General features: G+C 40.3%; 3 protein-coding genes across 12 annotated transcripts; 1 reads left to right on the top strand and 2 right to left on the bottom strand.

Moving 5' to 3' along the window:
* Positions 1 to 2,220: 2,220 nt before the first annotated feature.
* LOC136257422 (uncharacterized) lies at positions 2,221 to 13,892 on the bottom strand. Of its 9 annotated transcripts, none has more exons than XR_010701982.1 (19): positions 6,815 to 8,062; positions 6,249 to 6,711; positions 6,050 to 6,196; positions 5,848 to 5,997; positions 5,634 to 5,795; positions 5,427 to 5,578; positions 5,192 to 5,365; positions 4,567 to 4,944; positions 4,259 to 4,521; positions 4,014 to 4,201; positions 3,899 to 3,962; positions 3,548 to 3,851; positions 3,309 to 3,449; positions 3,199 to 3,256; positions 3,076 to 3,155; positions 2,946 to 3,020; positions 2,548 to 2,618; positions 2,417 to 2,492; positions 2,221 to 2,361 (listed from the first exon to the last, which is right to left on the bottom strand). XR_010701982.1 is itself a non-coding variant. In XM_066050622.1 (12 exons), exons 5-12 carry the CDS (start codon positions 5,638 to 5,640, stop codon positions 3,530 to 3,532), a joined length of 1,548 nt encoding a protein of 515 aa, XP_065906694.1. In that variant the 5' UTR covers positions 5,641 to 5,795; positions 5,848 to 5,997; positions 6,050 to 6,196; positions 6,249 to 6,711; positions 6,815 to 8,061; the 3' UTR covers positions 3,465 to 3,529. The 9 variants fall into 9 exon arrangements, 1 of the variants encoding a protein (XP_065906694.1); XR_010701983.1 differs by having other exon boundaries at positions 3,076 to 3,134; XR_010701980.1 differs by having other exon boundaries at positions 3,199 to 3,449; positions 6,815 to 6,927; positions 6,974 to 8,062.
* A 14-nt stretch (positions 13,893 to 13,906) lies between these two features.
* On the top strand, positions 13,907 to 16,011 carry LOC136257423 (uncharacterized). Of its 2 annotated transcripts, XM_066050624.1 has the most exons (8): positions 13,907 to 14,141; positions 14,267 to 14,329; positions 14,377 to 14,711; positions 14,763 to 14,937; positions 14,993 to 15,159; positions 15,207 to 15,387; positions 15,441 to 15,532; positions 15,587 to 16,011. In XM_066050624.1, exons 3-8 carry the CDS (start codon positions 14,658 to 14,660, stop codon positions 15,911 to 15,913), a joined length of 996 nt encoding a protein of 331 aa, XP_065906696.1. In that variant the 5' UTR covers positions 13,907 to 14,141; positions 14,267 to 14,329; positions 14,377 to 14,657; the 3' UTR covers positions 15,914 to 16,011. The 2 variants fall into 2 exon arrangements, with proteins under 2 accessions (XP_065906696.1, XP_065906695.1); XM_066050623.1 differs by having other exon boundaries at positions 13,907 to 14,329.
* A 676-nt stretch (positions 16,012 to 16,687) lies between these two features.
* Positions 16,688 to 19,377, bottom strand: LOC136259299 (E3 ubiquitin-protein ligase TRIM71-like). Its single transcript, XM_066052789.1, has 3 exons — positions 18,030 to 19,377; positions 16,819 to 17,093; positions 16,688 to 16,753 (listed from the first exon to the last, which is right to left on the bottom strand). Exons 1-3 carry the CDS (start codon positions 19,375 to 19,377, stop codon positions 16,688 to 16,690), a joined length of 1,689 nt encoding a protein of 562 aa, XP_065908861.1.
* Between the last annotated feature and the right edge of the window lie 109 nt (positions 19,378 to 19,486).

The following is a 19,486-nucleotide window of genomic DNA, read 5'->3' as shown; positions in this document are numbered from 1 at the left end:
AGGTAGGTTCAGATATTCGCTTGATCAGGAGATCAAAATCAGCAACCAAAAAAATTGCTGCAATGATCAAAAGTGATTAGATGCAGCTAAATGTTTTACTTTTATTTGAACAATACAATTGCTGTGCCACTGCACTCTTTTCACAGCTTGACTGTTATGGATTTGTTGGAACAGAACACTGTCCCAACCTACCACAGAACACTACATGTATATATGCAATACATGTGCAAATACTGTACAAATGAACCACAGAGCTCCAATCAGCATGCATGTATGAATTATTTGTAACCCAAGTTTGTACCGGTTCTGTTACTACCCAAATACACTGTGTGCCAGACATACATACATGCTGACCCCATAATATACCAGTGCTGTTGAATACTTGAATGCCAGCAAAGGAAAATATTATAGTAGAACAAATAGGTGGCAGCAGGAAAGATTTTTAAGTCAATGTCATTTTAAATAAACAACGACAGCAAATCACACTAATGTGGTGGATGCTCTAAATGGCTGGCCATGGATTTCAGGATTTGTGTCTTCCACACACTTCCAATTGCACGGATAACTTTGTTTCAAAGTAATATACAAATATGAAATTTTCTTCATTCAATACTCTATGTTATGGCTCACAACTGACAAAATTTTGATTAATATCTTATTTCAATCTTAAGTTATGAATCATTGAAATTGATATATTTGGTGTACCGGATACGTATGTGGAAGACCTTTCTTGCAAATTTGGTCACAAATTGAGTGGTATGTTGAGCACTTTTATAAACTATTATCATTGAAAGTTCTTTCTTGCATGCTAAATTGCAACACTAAAATGCTAATGCAAGAGGAGTTAAGTGTAGGAGAATAACATAGCTACCTTAAGGTTACGGTATAGTCACGGGCAATCATTCAAAATTTTGAATGCCTATTGATTCTTTTTGAGAAGCCCATAAAACCAGTCTAGCAGCATAAAAGTTTTAAATGAAGGTGAAGCCCTTCATATTTAATGTTTTTATGTAGCTGGAGAGTAGTTTGAGGCAGGTGGAACACTACACTGAATTTGTTGTATACACAAGTCATTCAGTTTAAGGAAGAAAATCCATCCCTCCTGGAGGAAGACTGAGTGTGGCCCCGACTAGACATTGGGTAACCTGCAGTTCGAATCCTGGAGTTGGAGGGATTTTTTTCCTTACTTTGGCCCCTTTTCTGTTACACCTTATCAGTCAGTTAGTAAGTCAAGTCAATAGGTCTAAGTCCCTGAAATTAGGTTAGGTAGCTAATCATCCTAAGGCTGCAGCACATGTTGCTGTCAGACCTTCAGTGCATGCTGGTCACTGTAAAGTGCTAATAATAAAAAATAATAAAATTCAGTCCGTAGCTACATCGCTCAGCTCCAGCTGTCACTACCATGTTTTTCCGCCGCCAAATACAGCAAAAGCTGTAAGTTCTATTGGCATTTCTGGGGCATAGTGTCATACTGTATATTAACATTATTAGGTCCTGTGGAAGCGTTTTTGGCATGTTTCTTCCCAGTGACTCAGATACAAGCCTTCAAAGCGCTTGCTTTACTCGAAAAACTACCTAAAGTTCAATAAAATGTCTATACAACCAGTAACTTAAAAAATCGCTTCCACAGGACTTAGATATTTTAGTTGCCTTAGCGGCCACTTGTGTTGAAATTATAAGGATTCAATAATCTGTTAGTCTGGTTTTTGGCGGCGCGTTTTGGGAACAGTCATTGTTCTGTAACAAGCACAATTAGTTCACTGTAAAAACAAGGGTGTTTGAGTACACCATTACTGGGGTGTATGACAACACCCACACCCTTTAGAGTGTTTAAAAACACCAAAGGGTGTGTAGTTACACCTTTAGCGTACACTTTATAACAAAATTAATTGTGAATTAGCTTGCTCAACTTCAGCAAATCCAAGTATTTTAATGCCATCACAACTGTGTGAATTTATAAAAGGCTTGAAGGGGCAGACACATACAATTTATATCACCCATGCACTTTGATCTAACAAATAGCATATTATATGGACTACCATGCACATTCGAAGACTGTTTCACGCAAGTTGTCATGCACCCCATATGCATTCTTATAGTAGTGTACTTAAGTCATGCATGCATGCATACACTCTACCTTGACATGACTGTGGGAAATAAAATTTTCTATACTTGTCTCCAGAGAAGTGCAACTGATTATAGCATCCTATACAATACACGTTTTCTTTAAATATTCTTGTATGTTTGATCATGAAATTACAGTGATTATTGTGCCACACATGTAGCTATGCAAATATAATCTCATGGCAATAATTGACAATCCAACAAGGTCCAGCATGACTTGGCACAACAACAGACGTACTGCATGAAACAATTAGACTTAATTAAATTAATAAGCTCACAACATGTGTCTTACCATATCCATAGTATGTGATCTGTCGGTTGATAATTTGTACAACCAATACCATGGTCCAGCATGTTGACATGACAGACTGCATGAAACAATTAGACTTCATTAAATCAATAATTTCACAACACGTGTCTTACCTTATCATAGTACGTAGTCTGTCAGTTGACATTTTGTACAACTAATATCTAGCATTTTGATGTAACGAAGTCTGCATGAAACAATTAGATTTCATCAAATTAATGATCTCACAACACGTCCTACCAGAGGAGATTGGTCATGCGTCGTCATTCATCTCGTGATCTCAAAGAAAGTGTTGAACTAATTCAAAATTGACACCTTTTAATATTGTAAAGAATGGAGAGTGTAACCACACCAGTGCTTCCCAGCACCATTTAAAGCGTTTTTAGTACAATGCGCCTCTTTCCTATGTTTATTCCTATCTGTTAAACAAGCCTTATCACTGAGAACAATGTTTGATTGCATAATCTTACGTCACAGGGTTATGACGCATGACCAACCTCCTCTGACATCTTACCATATCCACAGTATATGTGATCTGTTGGTTGACGATTTGTACAACCATGGTCTAACATGTTGACACAATGACAGGCTGCATGAAACAATTAGACTTTATCAAATTAATAATCTCACAACATGTGTCTTACCATATCCATAGTATGTGATCTGTCGGTTGACAATTTGTACAACCAATATCCACCATGATCTAGCATGTTGACACGACAGACTGCATGAAACAATTAGACTTAATTTCACAACAAGTTTTTTACCTTATCACTGTACATAGTCTGTCGGTTGACAATTTGTACAACCAATATCCACCATGGTCTAGCATGTTGACACAATGACAGACTGCATCAAATAATAAGTGAATACCTACTTAACTTGTGTGCATATATACTCCATTTTCCAAAGGATGCTCTAGCAAACACACATATGTGTAGAATTGAGTATATACCCAGGTAATTTCTATGGTGTGTCCATAAGCATGCTGCCATGCACGCATTGTATTCTCCATTAAGATACTAAACAAAAGTGAATTAATAGCACTGCTATGGTGAAGTACTGCTTCATTTATTAAACTAGTATGCATATGAAATACTAGTCACACACACAAAGTGCAAATGGCAATATGAATACATCTGAAAAGTCAGTCACACGTAACTTGCGGATATGTACAGCAATGTAAATGAACAAATCTGGATAGCCAATTATTCTTGAACAAATTTTGTCTTCCAGTATGTATGTCCGATAGTGTGGTTCATAAGAAGTTGAAAACTGATTCACATTAAAAAATATCTTATCTCCATTAATAATGTAGATATCCTGTATAACTCCTACAATTGGTAAATCATGATTCACATCAAGGATGACTCCAGCACCAAGTTTGTATTCATTGCCATCTATCTTTACCCATTTACAGCTGTAAAAGATGTATAGTAATATATACTAGTGCAGAAGTTTATGTACCTGAAAACATTGGATACTGGAAATTCCAGTTGATCACTAATGACATCAGAATTTGCAACTGATCCTGGATAAAATAGCATGGATGTGATGATGGCTAATGTGAAGACATTTTTACCTGGACCACTTTCCAAATTATGTTCCCATCCTGGCAGATGCTGTCGGTCTATATTCAGATAGGACTGGTAAAGTTGATGCCTCATGGCCAAGATATTCACAAAATTTCCCATTGATTGTGCCAGCTGCTTAAAGTAAGAGTGCTTCGCCTCAAACCGCATCGTCCAATGACGAACTAGAAGTCCAAATCTATTAAATGAAATAATGGCATGTCTAATGATTTTAAACATTGCTTTAATCACTTACTGGGTCATCATTCTCGGCATGTGAATCATAAAATGCTGCTTGGGGAGAATGTTGGCATCTGAATACAGCTTAGTGAACTCATGGTGGTGGTCACTAATTAAAGTAGCAAGATATATTGCATGGTTCTCTGATGTACAAGGGACAAGTAAAATATCCATAACATCCATGAGTTGCAAAAATAAAGCCCATCTCTCGTCATCATCAGGAACATATTCTCCGACTGCAATTGGCAATATGCATCCTAATAGCCACATCTGCGACGCTATAAAAGAACAATTAACCTTTGCAAGACTATTGTTACACTAAACATTTTGCCTCAGACTACTTCCATCTGAGTTTAAGGTGTTTGATGATATAGGTGTAGGCCTGCTTTTAGATTCAATGCTTCCAAGTTCAAGATTTTCCAATCTTGAATTGATTTTATCAAGTGTGAAGTAATTTTCTTCATAAATCATATGTTGCAATATTAATTTGACTTCATATTGCAAGGCTCCCTCAAGTACATCATGCATGATGTCAGGAACGAGGGAGCCATTGCACACATGAAAATAAGCCAAAGTATTTAGAGAAGAGTCTCGATTAATGCCGTATTCCTTTGATCGCTTTCCAGTTTTGTCAGCTTCTACTAATGCACACTGATCTTTGTGATTTTCTGCTGTTCGCAATTCAAAGTTCACTTCAAGAAACTGCAGTACAATAGAATTTAGGTCATAAACTGTTTGATACAAATTTTGGTGGGAGAAAATTTTGGCAAATATGGCAAAATGAATTCAATTCACTTGTCCAAATATTAGATAACTAAATACATGCAGAGTAGGCATGCATTTGATAATATGCTGCATATTATTATCCACCAAATTCCTATCTTGTATAAAATAGCCAAATTTTCTCTCACCAAACTTTTGTATTGTATGGTATCGCATAACATTTCACCTTCTTCTGTGACTCGGGTCTTGTTGTCATACACTGTCTGCACATCTTTTCAGCACTACAGCTTTCTTTGAAGCCGCCCAATGCGAGGCTTCCAAGGTTGTCTGCAGAGACTATAGCAAAAATACCATAGAATTTTCTTTTAGTTCCCCGAACAATAAATTCAACTCCTTTCTCCTACAAAAAACAAGCAAGCACATATGTAGCAATATTATAATGTTACAATTTATCTGATTACCAGTTTCTTTAAATCACTAATGAATGGTTCCATAACAGCATCCATACCATACTTTGAAACATGAATAGACTTTACCAGCACCAAAAGTTGTATGCTAGCAAGCCTAGACCTGTACTTAGGAGGTAAATTGCCAAGAGTAAAATAGAACGACCCTATATTATGGAAATAAGTGTTTAAACATATAACTAACAGAATACATATACGTACCTAACATTGGATCCCAATGGGTTACAGGTTTCTAATTCGTCGTAGTAAAGAAATATCTGTAAAGCATCATTGGAGATAGAAAAGAGAGGACGTTTGGTACAAAAACTCTCCATCACAATAGTCATGAAGAATGGAAGAAGAGCTTCTGTGCCCACGCTCAACCTGAAAGATACATTGCAGAAATATATTATAGTTCACCTTGACTTCAATGTACCTCTGTAAGCACAGCATCATTCTTTAAAAGTGCTTGAAGACTCTGAAGTATTGGTACATACATAAGACTGTCTTCTTCAAGCACACATCTTCTCTTAGCACCTATTCCCTTCCATACACGGCGAGTTCCAAGTACAACTTCAATAGGTTCCTAATATAGCAGCATAACACAGATTCAATTTAAACTATAATTGAATGCTCACAATAAAGTCGAAGTTACTTTTGTAGTAGTTTAGCTGCTTGTGTTGAGTTTCAAGGTTGGCAAAAGGATGTTCATATTTTTCAAAACACTTCTCAATTTCTTGCATTTGTGAATGAGGAATATTTGCAGTAGTTGTAACTTCATAGATCTACATGGCAAGAACAATGTAAGCATACACATAAATTACATAAAAATGATACCTGTGACTTCAATGTGTTGATGTTTTGTTGATTTAAAGCAGTCACACCTTCTATAACACCCTGCAGAGATACTTGAGTAAGTTTGAACTTTTCTTTTATTTCAAGTAAGAACATGGCCGAGTTCTTTTGTAACATGTCTTGGGAGGGTATATATGACTGGTTATCACAATCAGTTGGCTCATTAGTACACCCTGTGTTGCAATTGGTAAAGTCCTCCTGCACTGCCTGATCATGACCTCCTGAAGTTTCACTAGGCTGTGAGGTATTTCCGTGTACATCATAAACATGGTTAAAGAATGTTCCTGGCTTTCTGTATGTTCTCTGACAGCCTTCTATGCTACAAGTTATTTTGAAGTCTGGTCGATGTGCATGAAATAACTTGACATGTTGGATATATTCTTTAACATTCAGCATGAGATGTGACGTAGCAGAACATAGTGTGCACGATATTCCCGACATTTATCTAAGACGAAAAACCAAAAAAGAGCTGTTAGGATTCCGCTAATTAAGTTTTTAAGTACATCGAATGATGAACATACATACAAAAACACAATTAATAAACGTACCTTACAGTGCATGGAAACACCCAACTTAACGATCCTAGCTGCACTGACGAAAAAATCGCAACGTGGTTACCAACTCTAATTAAAGCACAGGTGAAACAACTAGTGCAAACGTCCTACAAAATGACGAAAAGAATGAGCAACAACGTTAAGAGTGCTTACCATCATCAGATATGGGCAAGGGGTTGCGATGATCATCAGTCTACACCCAGCAGCAAAATTAGATTTGCTCTGGAATGCGGGATTCCACCTTGGGAATTCCCGTATGGATTCCGGAATTTGTCCAAGGCAAATTTGTCGCCAATCGAGCTTACTCCGCTGCCAACGCCCCCCCAAGAAAGAAGGCGAAGTAGATATAGACCTGAACCGGATACAAATATCTTGTTGCACAAGGTCTGTGCAGAACTAGTTTTGGTGCTAAAGGAAAGATTCGTCATGCAAAATATGGCAAAAATTGAGGCGTGCTGCCAAGAAGAGGACTTTGAAAAAATTGAAAAGTTGGATTGGTATGATTTTTCTGGCTGTACCAAGAAATACATTATGTAACTATTATCATGTGCCATATATATATACACTGGGTGTTAAATAAAACAACTTCTATTTAGTGCACGTGACTTACCTCGTGTCAAGTGCTGTACCTCGTATCGAGAGTTGGACGTAAAAATGTCGCTCGCGATTGAATGGGACCTTGAAGAGTTAAGCGATTATTTACGTACTAAAGGGCTACACGAAGATATTGTTGCAGCAGTATATGACAACAGAATAACTGGTAGTCTTTTTGTCAGTTTAACGGAAAACGCATATCAAAACTAGTCTGTACATTTTGTCAAATGAAGCCATATGTGTATTTCGTTTTTTCAATACATTTTGTACGCAAAACACATGTTTTTAAAGTGTAAAGGTTCGCTACACCTTACACATTAGACTTTCCCAAAAAAAACGGGTGGAATTAACAATTTCTAACCTTCAGCTTTCTTTTGTTCAATACAATTTTATCACAATTCAACCGGGAAGTCACTGCTCTTTCAGGCTGAAGTCCGTTGATTGCAAATAACTCCCATACATTGCGTATTGATGATTGCGCATGGCTCATTTATCGCGATGTGTGAGGTATAGTGGTTGAAGGACGGCGATATAAGCCACACTGCCTACTCCAATCACTGTAACGGGAGACAGTCTAGACGACACAACTACACGTGCTTTCACCTTAAGCCGAACTATATTTAGAATTGATAAGCATGCGCATACAGTATTACAACAAACAGTAATCTAAATATAGTAACATTACATAATGTCTGTCAATCCTCGACATCCTCCGGGGGGCACACAAGGTATTGGTCCACTTCTTGATCTTCTCACGTCCTCTCTTTGCCGATTGACAAATTGGTCTAGCAGTTTCACTGCATTCAATGCTGGTCTCTCGGCTAGTGTCATTGTCACTGTTTAGTGATGGTGTCTCTGAGGCTGTAATCTCTAGTGGGTACAGTTTTGCTATCGGACGATTTGTCGTTCCAGTAGAAGTCCTCAACTGCACGCTGTGAACAAATCCATCAGCTCCCTTGTTCAGCTGTTCTATGATCCCTAGTCGCCATTGAACTCTCGGAGTGTCATCGTGGATCTGTACCACATCACCTACTCTTGCTGTCTGTACATTGTCGCCTGTCATACGGTGGAATTCACGTAAGGCAGTGAGATATTCCTTACTCCATCGACTCCAGAAGTGACTTAACACTACTGCCTGGGCTTTGGCTCTTCTTCGTACTTCTGATTCACTGCCATATGTCGGGTCATCAATCTCATCTGCTGTTACATCATGGTAGGGTAGGGTGGTAATTGTTCTGCCATACAGCAAATGGGCAGGAGTAATTGGACTGGGGTCATCCACATCAGGTGAGCTGTATGTAATGGGGCGATTGTTCAGAACTGCTTCGACTTCTGTCACTAAGGTCTGGAGACTCTCAAGAGTGGCATGGGTACGGCCTAGCACCTTCTTCAGGGCTGACTTGGTCAATCCTATCAGCCTTTCCCAAAAGCCGCCGAACCAAGGCGCTCGTTTGGGAATGAAGCGCCATTTAACTCCTCTCCTGGCAAGGTTCTCTGTTAATGCTGTAGATGACAGTAAACTCTGCAGCTCCTCGGCGGCGGCCAAATAGGTGGTAGCATTGTCTGACAGCATCAATCTTGGAAGAGATCTCCTACTGGTGAATCGTCTGAATGCCTGTAAGAAACATTCAAGGGTTAAGTCATTAACAATTTCCAGATGCGCAGCTCTGGATACAGCGCAGGTGAACAGACACACATAGACTTTCCGTTCACCATCACTGCTTCGGACATAGAGGGCACCCGTGAAGTCCACTCCAGTTACCTCAAATGGGTGGACTGCATTAACCCTGCACTTGACAAGCGGTGGAGGGTCTGGTATTGGGTACGGTCTACCTGCATACTTCCTGCAGATGACACATGTGCGAAGCAATGACCTGATACGCTGTCTACCTGACGGTATCCAGTACTGCTAGTGTACCATTGTCAGGGTGGCATTAACACCACTGTGGTGTTGTGCAACATGTGTGGAGTATGACAAGGTTTGTGAAGTGGTGCTTAGATGGCAACAAATACGGGAACTTGGCAAGTTCTGAGAGTGGGGCATTGTGAATACTCCCACCACATCTAAGCAATTCATGGTCATCTAGGAACAGTCTTAGCTGTCGCACCAATGGAAGACGATTACGTGATCGTGACTGAAGATTAGTAATCTCCTCTGAAAACACTTCATGTTGAATTGCTTGCACCCACTTCAACTTAGCCGTTGTCAACTCAGATGGTGTAAGGTGTCTTACAGTGTTGTTTGGATGCTGTGTGAAGCGAAGTACATATGCAGTGACTGCGAGTAGCCTCTGTAGACTACTGTACTTGGCAATGTCCATGACCTGCGAAATACCTGTTGGTGTGATAAGAGCGCTATGAGCGGAGACTTGATCAATTGGCTGGTCATCTAATTCCTCTTGCAGTTGAGTGAGCAGTGCTTCTGAAGATGGATCCCATGTTGGCCACTGGTCGTGTAACCGCAACCATGATGGGCCTTGTTGCCAGATAGTTGCTGAAGCCAACTGTTGTGCACTGATTCCTCTTGTCAAGAGGTCAGCAGGGTTATCTGCTGATGGACAATATTGCCAGCAAGAAGATACCAATCGTATTTCACGTACTCTATGGTCAACAAATGGCTTAAGCTTCTTCTGACTAGCAATCCAGTGCAATACTATTTGACTATGTGACCACAGGTACAGTGTGCAGTCAATATTCAGAGATGTCCTAACAAAATCACTTAGTCTCGCTGCAAGCACTGCTGCCATCAACTCCAACTTCGGTAATGTTATCTGCTTAAGTGGAGCTGCTCTCGACTTGGATATTACAAATGAAGCTGGTTGCTGATCCTGTTGCAAGTAAGCAACTGCTCCGTAAGCCTTGAGGCTTGCATCTGCAAAGACATGCAAGTTAGTAACAGCATTCTCAGAAGGTGGAGTTGAGGCAGTGTACTTGCGAGGAAACAGGAACATTGTGGCATCTGTGATGTTGGCAGCAATAGTATGCCATTCGGTGGATAGGTCTGCTTTCAGTGGCATGTCCCACTCGACACGTTCTTGCCACAGTTGCTGGAGAAAAAGCTTTGCTCTGATAGTGACGGGTGAGGTGAACCCCAATGGGTCAAAGATTCCAGAGGACCACCTTAGTATCTCTCTCTTGGTGGTATCAGGTAAGGTGGCAGTAGCTGTACAGGGTGAAAGAAAAAGCTGATCACTCTTGGTGTCCCAGTACACTCCAAGCACCTTAACAGGGTTACTAGACTCAAAAACCTGTTGTGTTGATGCTAAGTCCTGTAAGTGTGTGCAATTGGAGGACCAGGAACGTAGATTGAAGCCAGCATTACTTAGTAATGATCGCGATTCACTAAAGTACTCGAGTGCAGCTTGTTCAGTCGCACAACCTGACAGCACATTATCTACGTACAAGTTGTTGAGGAGATCCTTGGACACTGGTGAAACATTTCGAGTCAGGTAAAAGGTAAGTGCAGCATTCAACATGAAAGGGGAACTAGTGGCACCAAACAAAACTACTCTAAACCTATAAGTGATGAATAGGCTATGTTCGTCTGTGTGGTCTGACAGCCATAGGAAACGTGTGCTGTCCCTGTCAGCCTCATCAAGGTAAACACGGAGGAAAGCCTTTTCGATGTCAGCTGAAAAGGCAAACCTGTGTTGGCGAAAGCGGAGGATTGCAGAGAGGTCGTTGAGGAATGGTGGACCTGGGTGCAGACAGTCATTTAGACTTGGAACAGTGGGGGACTGCTTACAGCTGCAGTCGTACACAATCCGGATCGGTGTCGTGGCCGACTCCTTCCTCACAGGGTGGTGGGGAATATAGTGTACATTAGTCTTTCTGCTAATGGTATCCACCTTCTCAATGAAGCCTCGCTTCTCCTGTTCCTCAATAATTCCTCCATAGATCTTCAATAGCCCTGGGGTCTTGGCTAGTCGAACTGCTAGTGATCTAGTTCTCCTGGAACATACAGTGTAGTTAGACGGTAGTGGTGGGTGACTGTCCTTCCATGGGAAGCGTAGGCTGTATGTTCCATCAGGCTTAGTAGTGATGTGTGTATGCATGTATTGTCCAAGAAATGCGTCATCCGGGGCTTCTCCTACTGACGTGGTACCTACAGATTCTGATTCCCAAAAGCACATGTCATTACCTTCAGTGGTGCAAGACAGAATAGCAATGTGAAGGTTTGCTGTCTCAATAGGGCGGGACAAGGGGAGTGGTCCAGAGAGTAGGTAGCCAAGGTGTGATTGTACAGCGGTTGGTCCTTCACCCCGAACTATGCAGTCTTGGACAAACTTCCAGTAGTAATCTGCCCCAATAAGGACAGAGATCTCGGAAGTTCTCGTCTGATGTTACTGGATGGGCAAGAGGTAGGTCTTTGAGGTACTGTATTTCCTTCAGGCAGGCACGCACTGAATTACGGATTGGTGCCGCAAGCTTGGGAACCACTAGGGCTGATATTGGAATGCGACTGCCCCTTAAGGTGTGAACAAACAATGTCACAACCTCTAGGCTCCTAGGAGATGATACTTGTGCCCCAAATGATGACACTGATATGTTTTCGTGATGAGTAGGCTGAAGGTGTGGCCTATTAGCCAGTTGCTGTGTGACAAAGGATCGCTGAGCTCCTTCATCAAATAGGATATTCCCTTCATCTGTAGTTGTCTCAGACGAAACAGCAGCAATTGCAGTCTTCAGCAGACAGACACTGGTGTAATAGGCTGACAGTGGAGTCATTGTAGTCAGTGAGGCTTCAGTTGAAGCCTGTTGAGTGGGTGCTGACACTGTGTTAGCAGGTTGTGAGGTGCTGACAGGTGTTGATGGTACATCTGTAACAAGAAAGGCATGGCAAAGACTAGTGTGGTGTCATTTCCTGCACTCTCTGCAGGTAAACTTGGAGTGACAGTGTTACCTTGTGTTTAGCTAAGCAGTTGTAACACAAGCTCTCCCTACGTACAATTGCTAATCTCTCCTTAGGGTCAACAACCTTGCTACACTTGATTGGTTTGTGGTCACCCTTACAAAACACACAAACTTGTTCCCTTCTTGGTTGTTTATCATGGGTGTGATGACTGCGTGTTGTATTGTATGCAGATGTGTGAAACGAGCCAGTGGTTGGCATGGTGGTATCATGGCTAACGGTTTTCCCTGTATACTGTTGACTCATCTCGAATATCTGAATCTCTTTGAGCATGCTGGCCATAACATCATCTATGCTCCATTCTGAATTACAGTGCTCACGTGCCATGTGCGTCTTAGTCTCAATGGGAAGCTTACTTAATATTGATGAGGTCAGTAGGGAGCCATACGTATCAGAGGACTTGCCTAGAGATAACAAGGCCCTCATGTGCTTCTCTATTGTATCGTAAAAAGCCTGCAAGCTAGATAAACTGTTGGATGGCTTCCCTAAATTCAGTAGTGCTTCCATGTGAGCGTTAACAAGTTTATATGACTGGCCAAATCTGTCCTTGAGCAAGGTGACAGAATGTGCATAATTGTCATCTGTAAGGGGAAAACCGGCAATGACACGAGCTGCGTCACCATGTAATTGTGCACGCAAATAATTGAATTTTTGCACACCACTGAGGCTCAGGTTCGAATTTACAGCTGCATCAAACAAGTCCCAAAACGTTTGCCACTGTAGGGGGTCTCCACCAAATGTGGGCAGGGATAGCTTAGGGAGCCGGCTAACGTTTTGAAACGTGTGTGATGTAGCTGCTGTGTCATGTGCATGTGTATGTAGACTAGTAGGACTCACGCTTGCTGGAGTTGTAGCTGTGAGTGAAGTACCAGATGTATCACTTCGGGTGTCAGCTGCTGAGGTTGATAATGGAACTGGAGGAGGAGACATTGTAGTCGGCGGTGGTGACACTGTAGATGGCGGGGGTATGTTGGCCTTACGAATAAACTCTGTAAGAAAGGCAATCTGTTCTTCCAGGGTGCTTAGATAGGTGTCAGCATTACAGATCTCTTCTTCTAAGTCGGTTTCTGTCTGGATTTTCGCTGCAATCGCTGTATCGAGCTCGGCAATCTGAGCACGTTTGTCTCTCAGTTGGGTGGCGGTAGTGGTAGCAACCAACTTGCGAGATTCTTTGACGGACTGGGAGTTCACGCCTTCAAGATCAGCGGAGATCATGTCTTCTACCTTTGCTAGTAGCTTAGTGATGCTGCCCTTTATTCCGCGGCGTTTGGAGTGAAGGCGTTGAATATCGTCCATACTTTCGTCACAGTGCCAATATGCCAACTTCGTCACAGCACGAATGTGCCAAGTTCGTCACAGCACCAATGTGAGGTATAGTGGTTGAAGGACGACGATATAAGCCACACTGACTACTCCAATCACTGTAACGGGAGACAGTCTAGACGACACAACTACACGTGCTTTCACCTTAAGCCGAACTATATTTAGAATTGACAAGCATGCGCATACAGTATTACAACAAACAGTAATCTAAATATAGTAACATTACATAATGTCTGTCAATCCTCGACACGATGATTCTAAGTCACACATGGGGAAATCCCCATTAAAACGGGTAGTATTATTTAGAGCAGTCTAGCAGCAACAGGTTGGTGTGAAATTTATGTGGATTGCGACAGTATTTGCCAGTGCTTTGGTGGGTTAAACGTTTGTAACAAAAACTCCATATATTTGAATGGACACACGAAATACCTACTTCCCAGAGAGCTACTTTTCGGATGCTACTCGATGCAGCAGGGGTTCTAGTGGACTGAGGTTTGTAGTAATGTATTTTATATCAAGTAGGAAGAGAGATTCTACTGGTAACTCAGTCAAATTTTCGTATACGCGTAATTTAATTTTTGCGGTAAACTTGACACAAGTTTTGATATGATCTTAAGGAACTTGCACCGACTATTGGAGACAGAATCACGCTGAGAAACGTCATTGATGAAATCCGCAAGGTAATCATCTCATGATATCTAGTAACTGCTCTAACGTATTTTTTTAGAGTGGAGGTGCTGCCGGAAGAATATGGACAGGATTCACCAGCAATGCCGCTTTGTGACAGAATATCTGGTGTTTGCTATGTAGCTGAGCAGGAATCTTTTGAGTGGCACATGAAACTTTACAATCCCAGAACTTTCTACCTTTTCACACCATGTTCAAAGTGCTATTACTACTGGTGTTGTGACAGAAAAAGCCCGAAGAGAAATTGTCCAAGTGCTGCGGACCTACATAACTGCATACACAAGTTACCCAACACCAAAACAATACCAGAAGATTTGTAGAATGCTGATTTTAAAATACCCAGTTCTGAAAGATATGGAAGGAGCCACTAAATATGTATGTCGTGTATATGTTATAACTTAATCAGTTGTGTTTATTTCTTTACAGAGTTCATGGAAGCTTGCCTTATGGAATTCTTTTAAAAATTTTAGACGTGGGAGTTTGAAAGAAGATGCTAACAATGAGAACAGTGCTCCGCAAGCCAAACGTCTAAGAGTTACCCAGTCTGATGATCCAGATATAACTGAGGATGATTATGATAATGCAGTTCAGGAATTGAATGGTTGGTAGAGAGATGTCATGTATTATTCAATCATAACTTAACATGTACTTATTAGGAGGCAAAAAGAAAAAGGGATCAAAGAAAAGATCAAAGTTAAGTGCTCGGGAAGTTAAACAACTGTTGCAGAAAACTCGACATAAAAGAAACTCTTGGATAAGAAATGACAAGCCACTTGTATCAGATGTTACTGAAAAGTTTCCGCAATTGGTTAAAAGTCGATGGGCAAGTCATTTTTATCTGGAAATTGTGCTTTAAATTAATGCACGTAGTTACGACATGAATTCAAAGCTGTGCTATGCTCTGAAGTTGATGTTTATGCCAAGCTGGAAAACTGGCAGGATTGGAAAAAAAAACTGATCCAAGCTGCAAAGTTAGAGGCTTTTACACGCCCCACCATCAAAAAGCTGTTGCAAGAACTTGGTTTATGTGAAGAGCTTTCTTGTCCTGATGGTATGTGCACCTGTACAATGATTTAGAAATATTAAATTTTGTTTACACTGCAGATGCTATTGATGCTATCTGCCTTGATCTTCTTGTAAAGCTGTTATATCCACAAGGTATAGGAAAAGGTGCTGTGTTTCTGAAGATAATTGAGGTCAGATATTGACAGGTTGTAAATGCATTCTAACTGTGCTTCATTTAAATGTAGAGCTGTGATGTTGATCTGGGTGATGAATTGTTGGATATCCAGCAGTCTGAGCCTTTCCTCGTTGTGACCAGTAAACCAGGAACTGAAACTTCCCAAATGTTTGTGTGCTGTGAAGGAAAATTGTTCCTCGAGTCAAAATGTATAAAGGAGGCAATACTAGATTTAGTATCAACGTACTTTGTGTTCGATATTTCCTACCCTAAGAGTATTTACAGTGTTATGGTTTTTATACAACACTTCATTTTTGACCTGGAAGATGAGCAGTCTGTGCCACAAGCTGTTGCAACACTAGTTACAAACATTAAGAAACTTCCTGCTGAACTTTAAACTTTTAAATTTGCTGAGTGTACTTAGTCACTTGTACATGCTGTATTGCTATTTGTATTTGTTGTTCTTTTAAGGTATAATGAAAATTTGTGTATATATATATATTCTTAGTACACTCGTCTATAATACACTAAGTTTGTGTTGCAATACGCCATTTAATACCCAATGAGGCTCCTGTCTGGTGACTTGTAATACTCCTCACAGAGTTTTGTAGCACCCCATCTGTGTATCACAACACCCTCTTAGGGTGTAATAATGCACCTAAAGGGAACACCACACAAATGGTAGTTAAAACACCCCAAAGGGTGTTTCTGGAACACCCATATATTTACAGTGTGCATGTGATACATGCATAAACTAGCTAGCACTGTAATTATGCTACTGTGTTATCCTAATAGTTTCATTGTTTGTTGAGTTTGTACCCTTGATACTGAAGCTGCCTGGGGCCACTTGCTTTTTCAGTAGCAGAATAAACCAGGACATTCTGGAAAAGTATTTTGGAATGCAGCACCAGAGTTGGAAGAGTCATGAGAACCCAACAGTGTCAGAATTTATAAAAAACACAGAAAACTTCCGCATTATGAGTGCAATCTGGGTGGATACAATTACTGGGAATTGTAGAGGGCGTAAGTATAATGAGGTGGATTTTGTTGCAGCTAAACAACCATCGAGAAAAAGACAACATCGTAAAAGTACTTAAGTACTTTATTTGTAATCGATTAAGCTTTGAATATATATCCCAATTTATTGTAACTTGATGAAATTAATGTGTTATTATAGTTGATCAGTGAAAAGTCGTGTCCTAAGACCTTTACTTTTATCAGTAGATTTCCTTGCTTCCTGTTTATACGTTTTTATAATGTGCTTTGCAAATGAATTGCCCGTATAGTTATCCAGTGCTTTACAATCTGTGTTAATAAATCTTTATGTTCTTCCTCGCCACCTGTTATCATCAACCAGTCAAATAGCACACTGTCATCTGACATCACAATCTTCTCCATGTTCACCAATACTTCTGAATCCTTTGTTTCATGGTGTTGGATATGTCTACGGATGGCACATTCTATAGATAGAAGCAGCTGATAGCATTCATCGGTAACATAGACTAAGCCACCACGATCAATAAACTTTATCCAGTTGGTCGACTCAGTGGCATCAGCAACATCTGGATCTTTTAAAACTAAAAAGTCAGTAGTGCTACACTTACTGGAAGCTTGAAGTTTTCACACAACATACCCACTCATGTCTGGTCACTGTAAGGTGTTAATAATAAATACTTTAGCTAGGTTTAAGGGAGAAAATCCATCAATATCCCTCCTGGAGGAAGACTGAGTGTGGCCCCAACTAGACATTGGGTGACCTGCAGTTTGAATCCTGGGATTGGAGGGATTTTTTTCCTTACTTTGACCCCTTTTCTGTTACACCTTTCCAGCTATAAGTCATTAAGTCGAAGTCTTTAGTAATCCTAAGGCTGCAGCACATGTTGCTATAGACCTTCAACGCTGGTCACCATAAAGTGTTAATAATAATAATAAAGTGGACTTTCCAAGAGATTTTCTGCATAATGGATCACGTGATACACCAACTATCTCGATCCCTTCTTCGAAGTCATTGTTCAGCAAATAAGGTACACGTTTACGCTTTACAGTAGTAAAGTAGGGTTGTTTTGGGTGCTGCTGTGAATCCTCGCATGAATCTTAAGCTACTTGTGATGGTTGGGCAAATGCCCACCAATGGCTACGTCCCTGGTTCTAAATACTCCAGTTATTACATATTCTTCTTCTGATTATATTCAATGCACTAAGATACAGTCTTGATACAGCATTCAAAGGTAAAGTATAACTTAAGTACATGCAAAACTTAAAATTACAACAAACCATTAACAAAATAGCCTATACACTCATTAGCACATAATATTAAAGACATTATTAAACTTTTTATTGTCACTCTGTTCAAGGCCAGCTCCAGACCTGGACACCCTCCTTGCTACTGACATAGATGCTTCTATTTGGACTGACAGCTATACTATTTGCAGGCATGCAATCAAAGCAATGAATGAAGTTACCAGTGCAGTCGAAGATAAGCACACTACGGTTACTATATACCAAGACTAAACCATCTGCATCAACTGCAACACTTTGTAGATTGATCATGCTTTTGCCATCTTTACTTGGAGTAAAACTCTTATTTTCTTCATAATTACCATCAAGAGTATAAGTGACTATGTCCCTTGAATTGTCAGCAACAAGCAACAGGTTGTCTTTAGAGTTAACTGCTACAACACGGGGTTCAACAAGCTTATCTTCTCCTCCAACAGTACTATGGTATTGACCGTCATTCATAAACACTGCTATACGCTTGTTTTTGCTATCAGCTACATATAATTTACCATTGTGTGCTGCAATACTAAGTGGAAACTTTAGTAGCCGTCCTTCAGTTGGACTATACCCTCCATACTTTCCAAAGCTTGTTACGTATTGACCATCGGTATTAAACTTGTGTATATAGCCTCCATCATGATTATCAGCCACAACATAAAGCTCATTGTTGTCAAATGCAATACTTATAGGATCACATAAACCACGCAGTTCTGTAGGCTTATCTGAATCAGCTAAAGTTTTATACACATTAACACAATTATTGGATTTGTCAGCCAATGCCCATCTCCCGCCCTGAGAAATCGCAACATCTGAGAGTTCACAATCCTTGAATTTCATTTCCTTGCTACAGCTAATTTTTAGGTAACCTTTGGTGAATACAATAATGCTGCAGGGGCTTCCCATAATTGGCTTCCCACCCATAAAGACTTCTACTTCTGCCTTCCCAGCTTGTCTTGTTTCAAATGAAGCTATATAACTGCCATATTTTTTACTACTTATCTTCCCAACAGCTAAGTCGCCTATACATGGCCTTAAAGTAGCCTTAATATCAGGCTTTACATTTATACAGAAACATCCAAATTTATCTTTAATGTTGATGGTTACTTCAAAAGAAAAGTGAACCAAAGCATTACAGACTATCTCCGATTTGGCATTGCTTGGTGATTCACTTGAATACGCTTTACCCTCGACCTTACCGAAGACTGGAAGAATTTCTTTGATGGGAATAAACTCGACTCTAGCTGGTTTAATAGGACTTTCCTTTACTTTTTTATACTTCTCGGTAAACTGCTTAATTTCATCATCGTCGAGAGTCTTACTCTGCACTTTCTCAAGAATTGATTTCACTTCACTACGCTGCTCATCCAATTGTGCGTGTTTTGGCATAGTTTCAGTACTCAATTGTTCCCTAGCTGCTTTTCTCTGCGACCGTATTTCATCTATCCATTTCTGGTATTGATCGTCAATTTTTTTATGTTCTTCTTGCATCTTATCTCGCATCGTTTCCTCCACCATTTCAATATTATACAGTACACGGTTCAGTACATCAGTTAGAGTTCCGGTCATTTCTTCTTTGTCTGTCATTTTTTACAGTAGTCGACTATGGAAGGTAATCCGTGCCAAAAATGAACTAAATAAATAAAAGCATAATTATTGTAAAACCAGGAAAGCGGCGCGAAGCGCCGCTTTACCG

Source organism: Dysidea avara, chromosome 6 (genome assembly GCF_963678975.1).
Source record: "Dysidea avara chromosome 6, odDysAvar1.4, whole genome shotgun sequence".
Classification (NCBI taxonomy): Eukaryota; Metazoa; Porifera; class Demospongiae; order Dictyoceratida; family Dysideidae; genus Dysidea; species Dysidea avara.
Note: the sequence above shows the minus strand (reverse complement) of the source record. Positions and strands in the feature narration are given on the sequence as shown.

Bases quoted from the DNA above. Each gene is read 5' to 3' on its own strand.
- LOC136257422 (XM_066050622.1), bottom strand. The intron at 4,522-4,566 runs GTTTAGTGTAAC...TGTTCTTTTATA, and splicing joins GAAGTAGTCTGAGGCAAAAT to GCGTCGCAGATGTGGCTATT. The intron at 4,202-4,258 runs GTAAGTGATTAA...TTCATTTAATAG, and splicing joins ATGCCGAGAATGATGACCCA to ATTTGGACTTCTAGTTCGTC.
- LOC136257423 (XM_066050624.1), top strand. From the start codon at position 14,658: ATGCTGATTTTAAAATACCCAGTTCTGAAAGATATGGAAGGAGCCACT. The intron at 15,160-15,206 runs GCAAGTCATTTT...TAATGCACGTAG, and splicing joins AATTGGTTAAAAGTCGATGG to TTACGACATGAATTCAAAGC. The intron at 15,388-15,440 runs GTATGTGCACCT...TTTACACTGCAG, and splicing joins AGAGCTTTCTTGTCCTGATG to ATGCTATTGATGCTATCTGC.
- LOC136259299 (XM_066052789.1), bottom strand. From the start codon at position 19,377: ATGACAGACAAAGAAGAAATGACCGGAACTCTAACTGATGTACTGAAC. The intron at 17,094-18,029 runs GTTTAGTCTTGG...CTGACTTTTTAG, and splicing joins TGTTGCAGTTGATGCAGATG to TTTTAAAAGATCCAGATGTT. The intron at 16,754-16,818 runs GTAAAGCACTGG...ACGTATAAACAG, and splicing joins AAGATTTATTAACACAGATT to GAAGCAAGGAAATCTACTGA.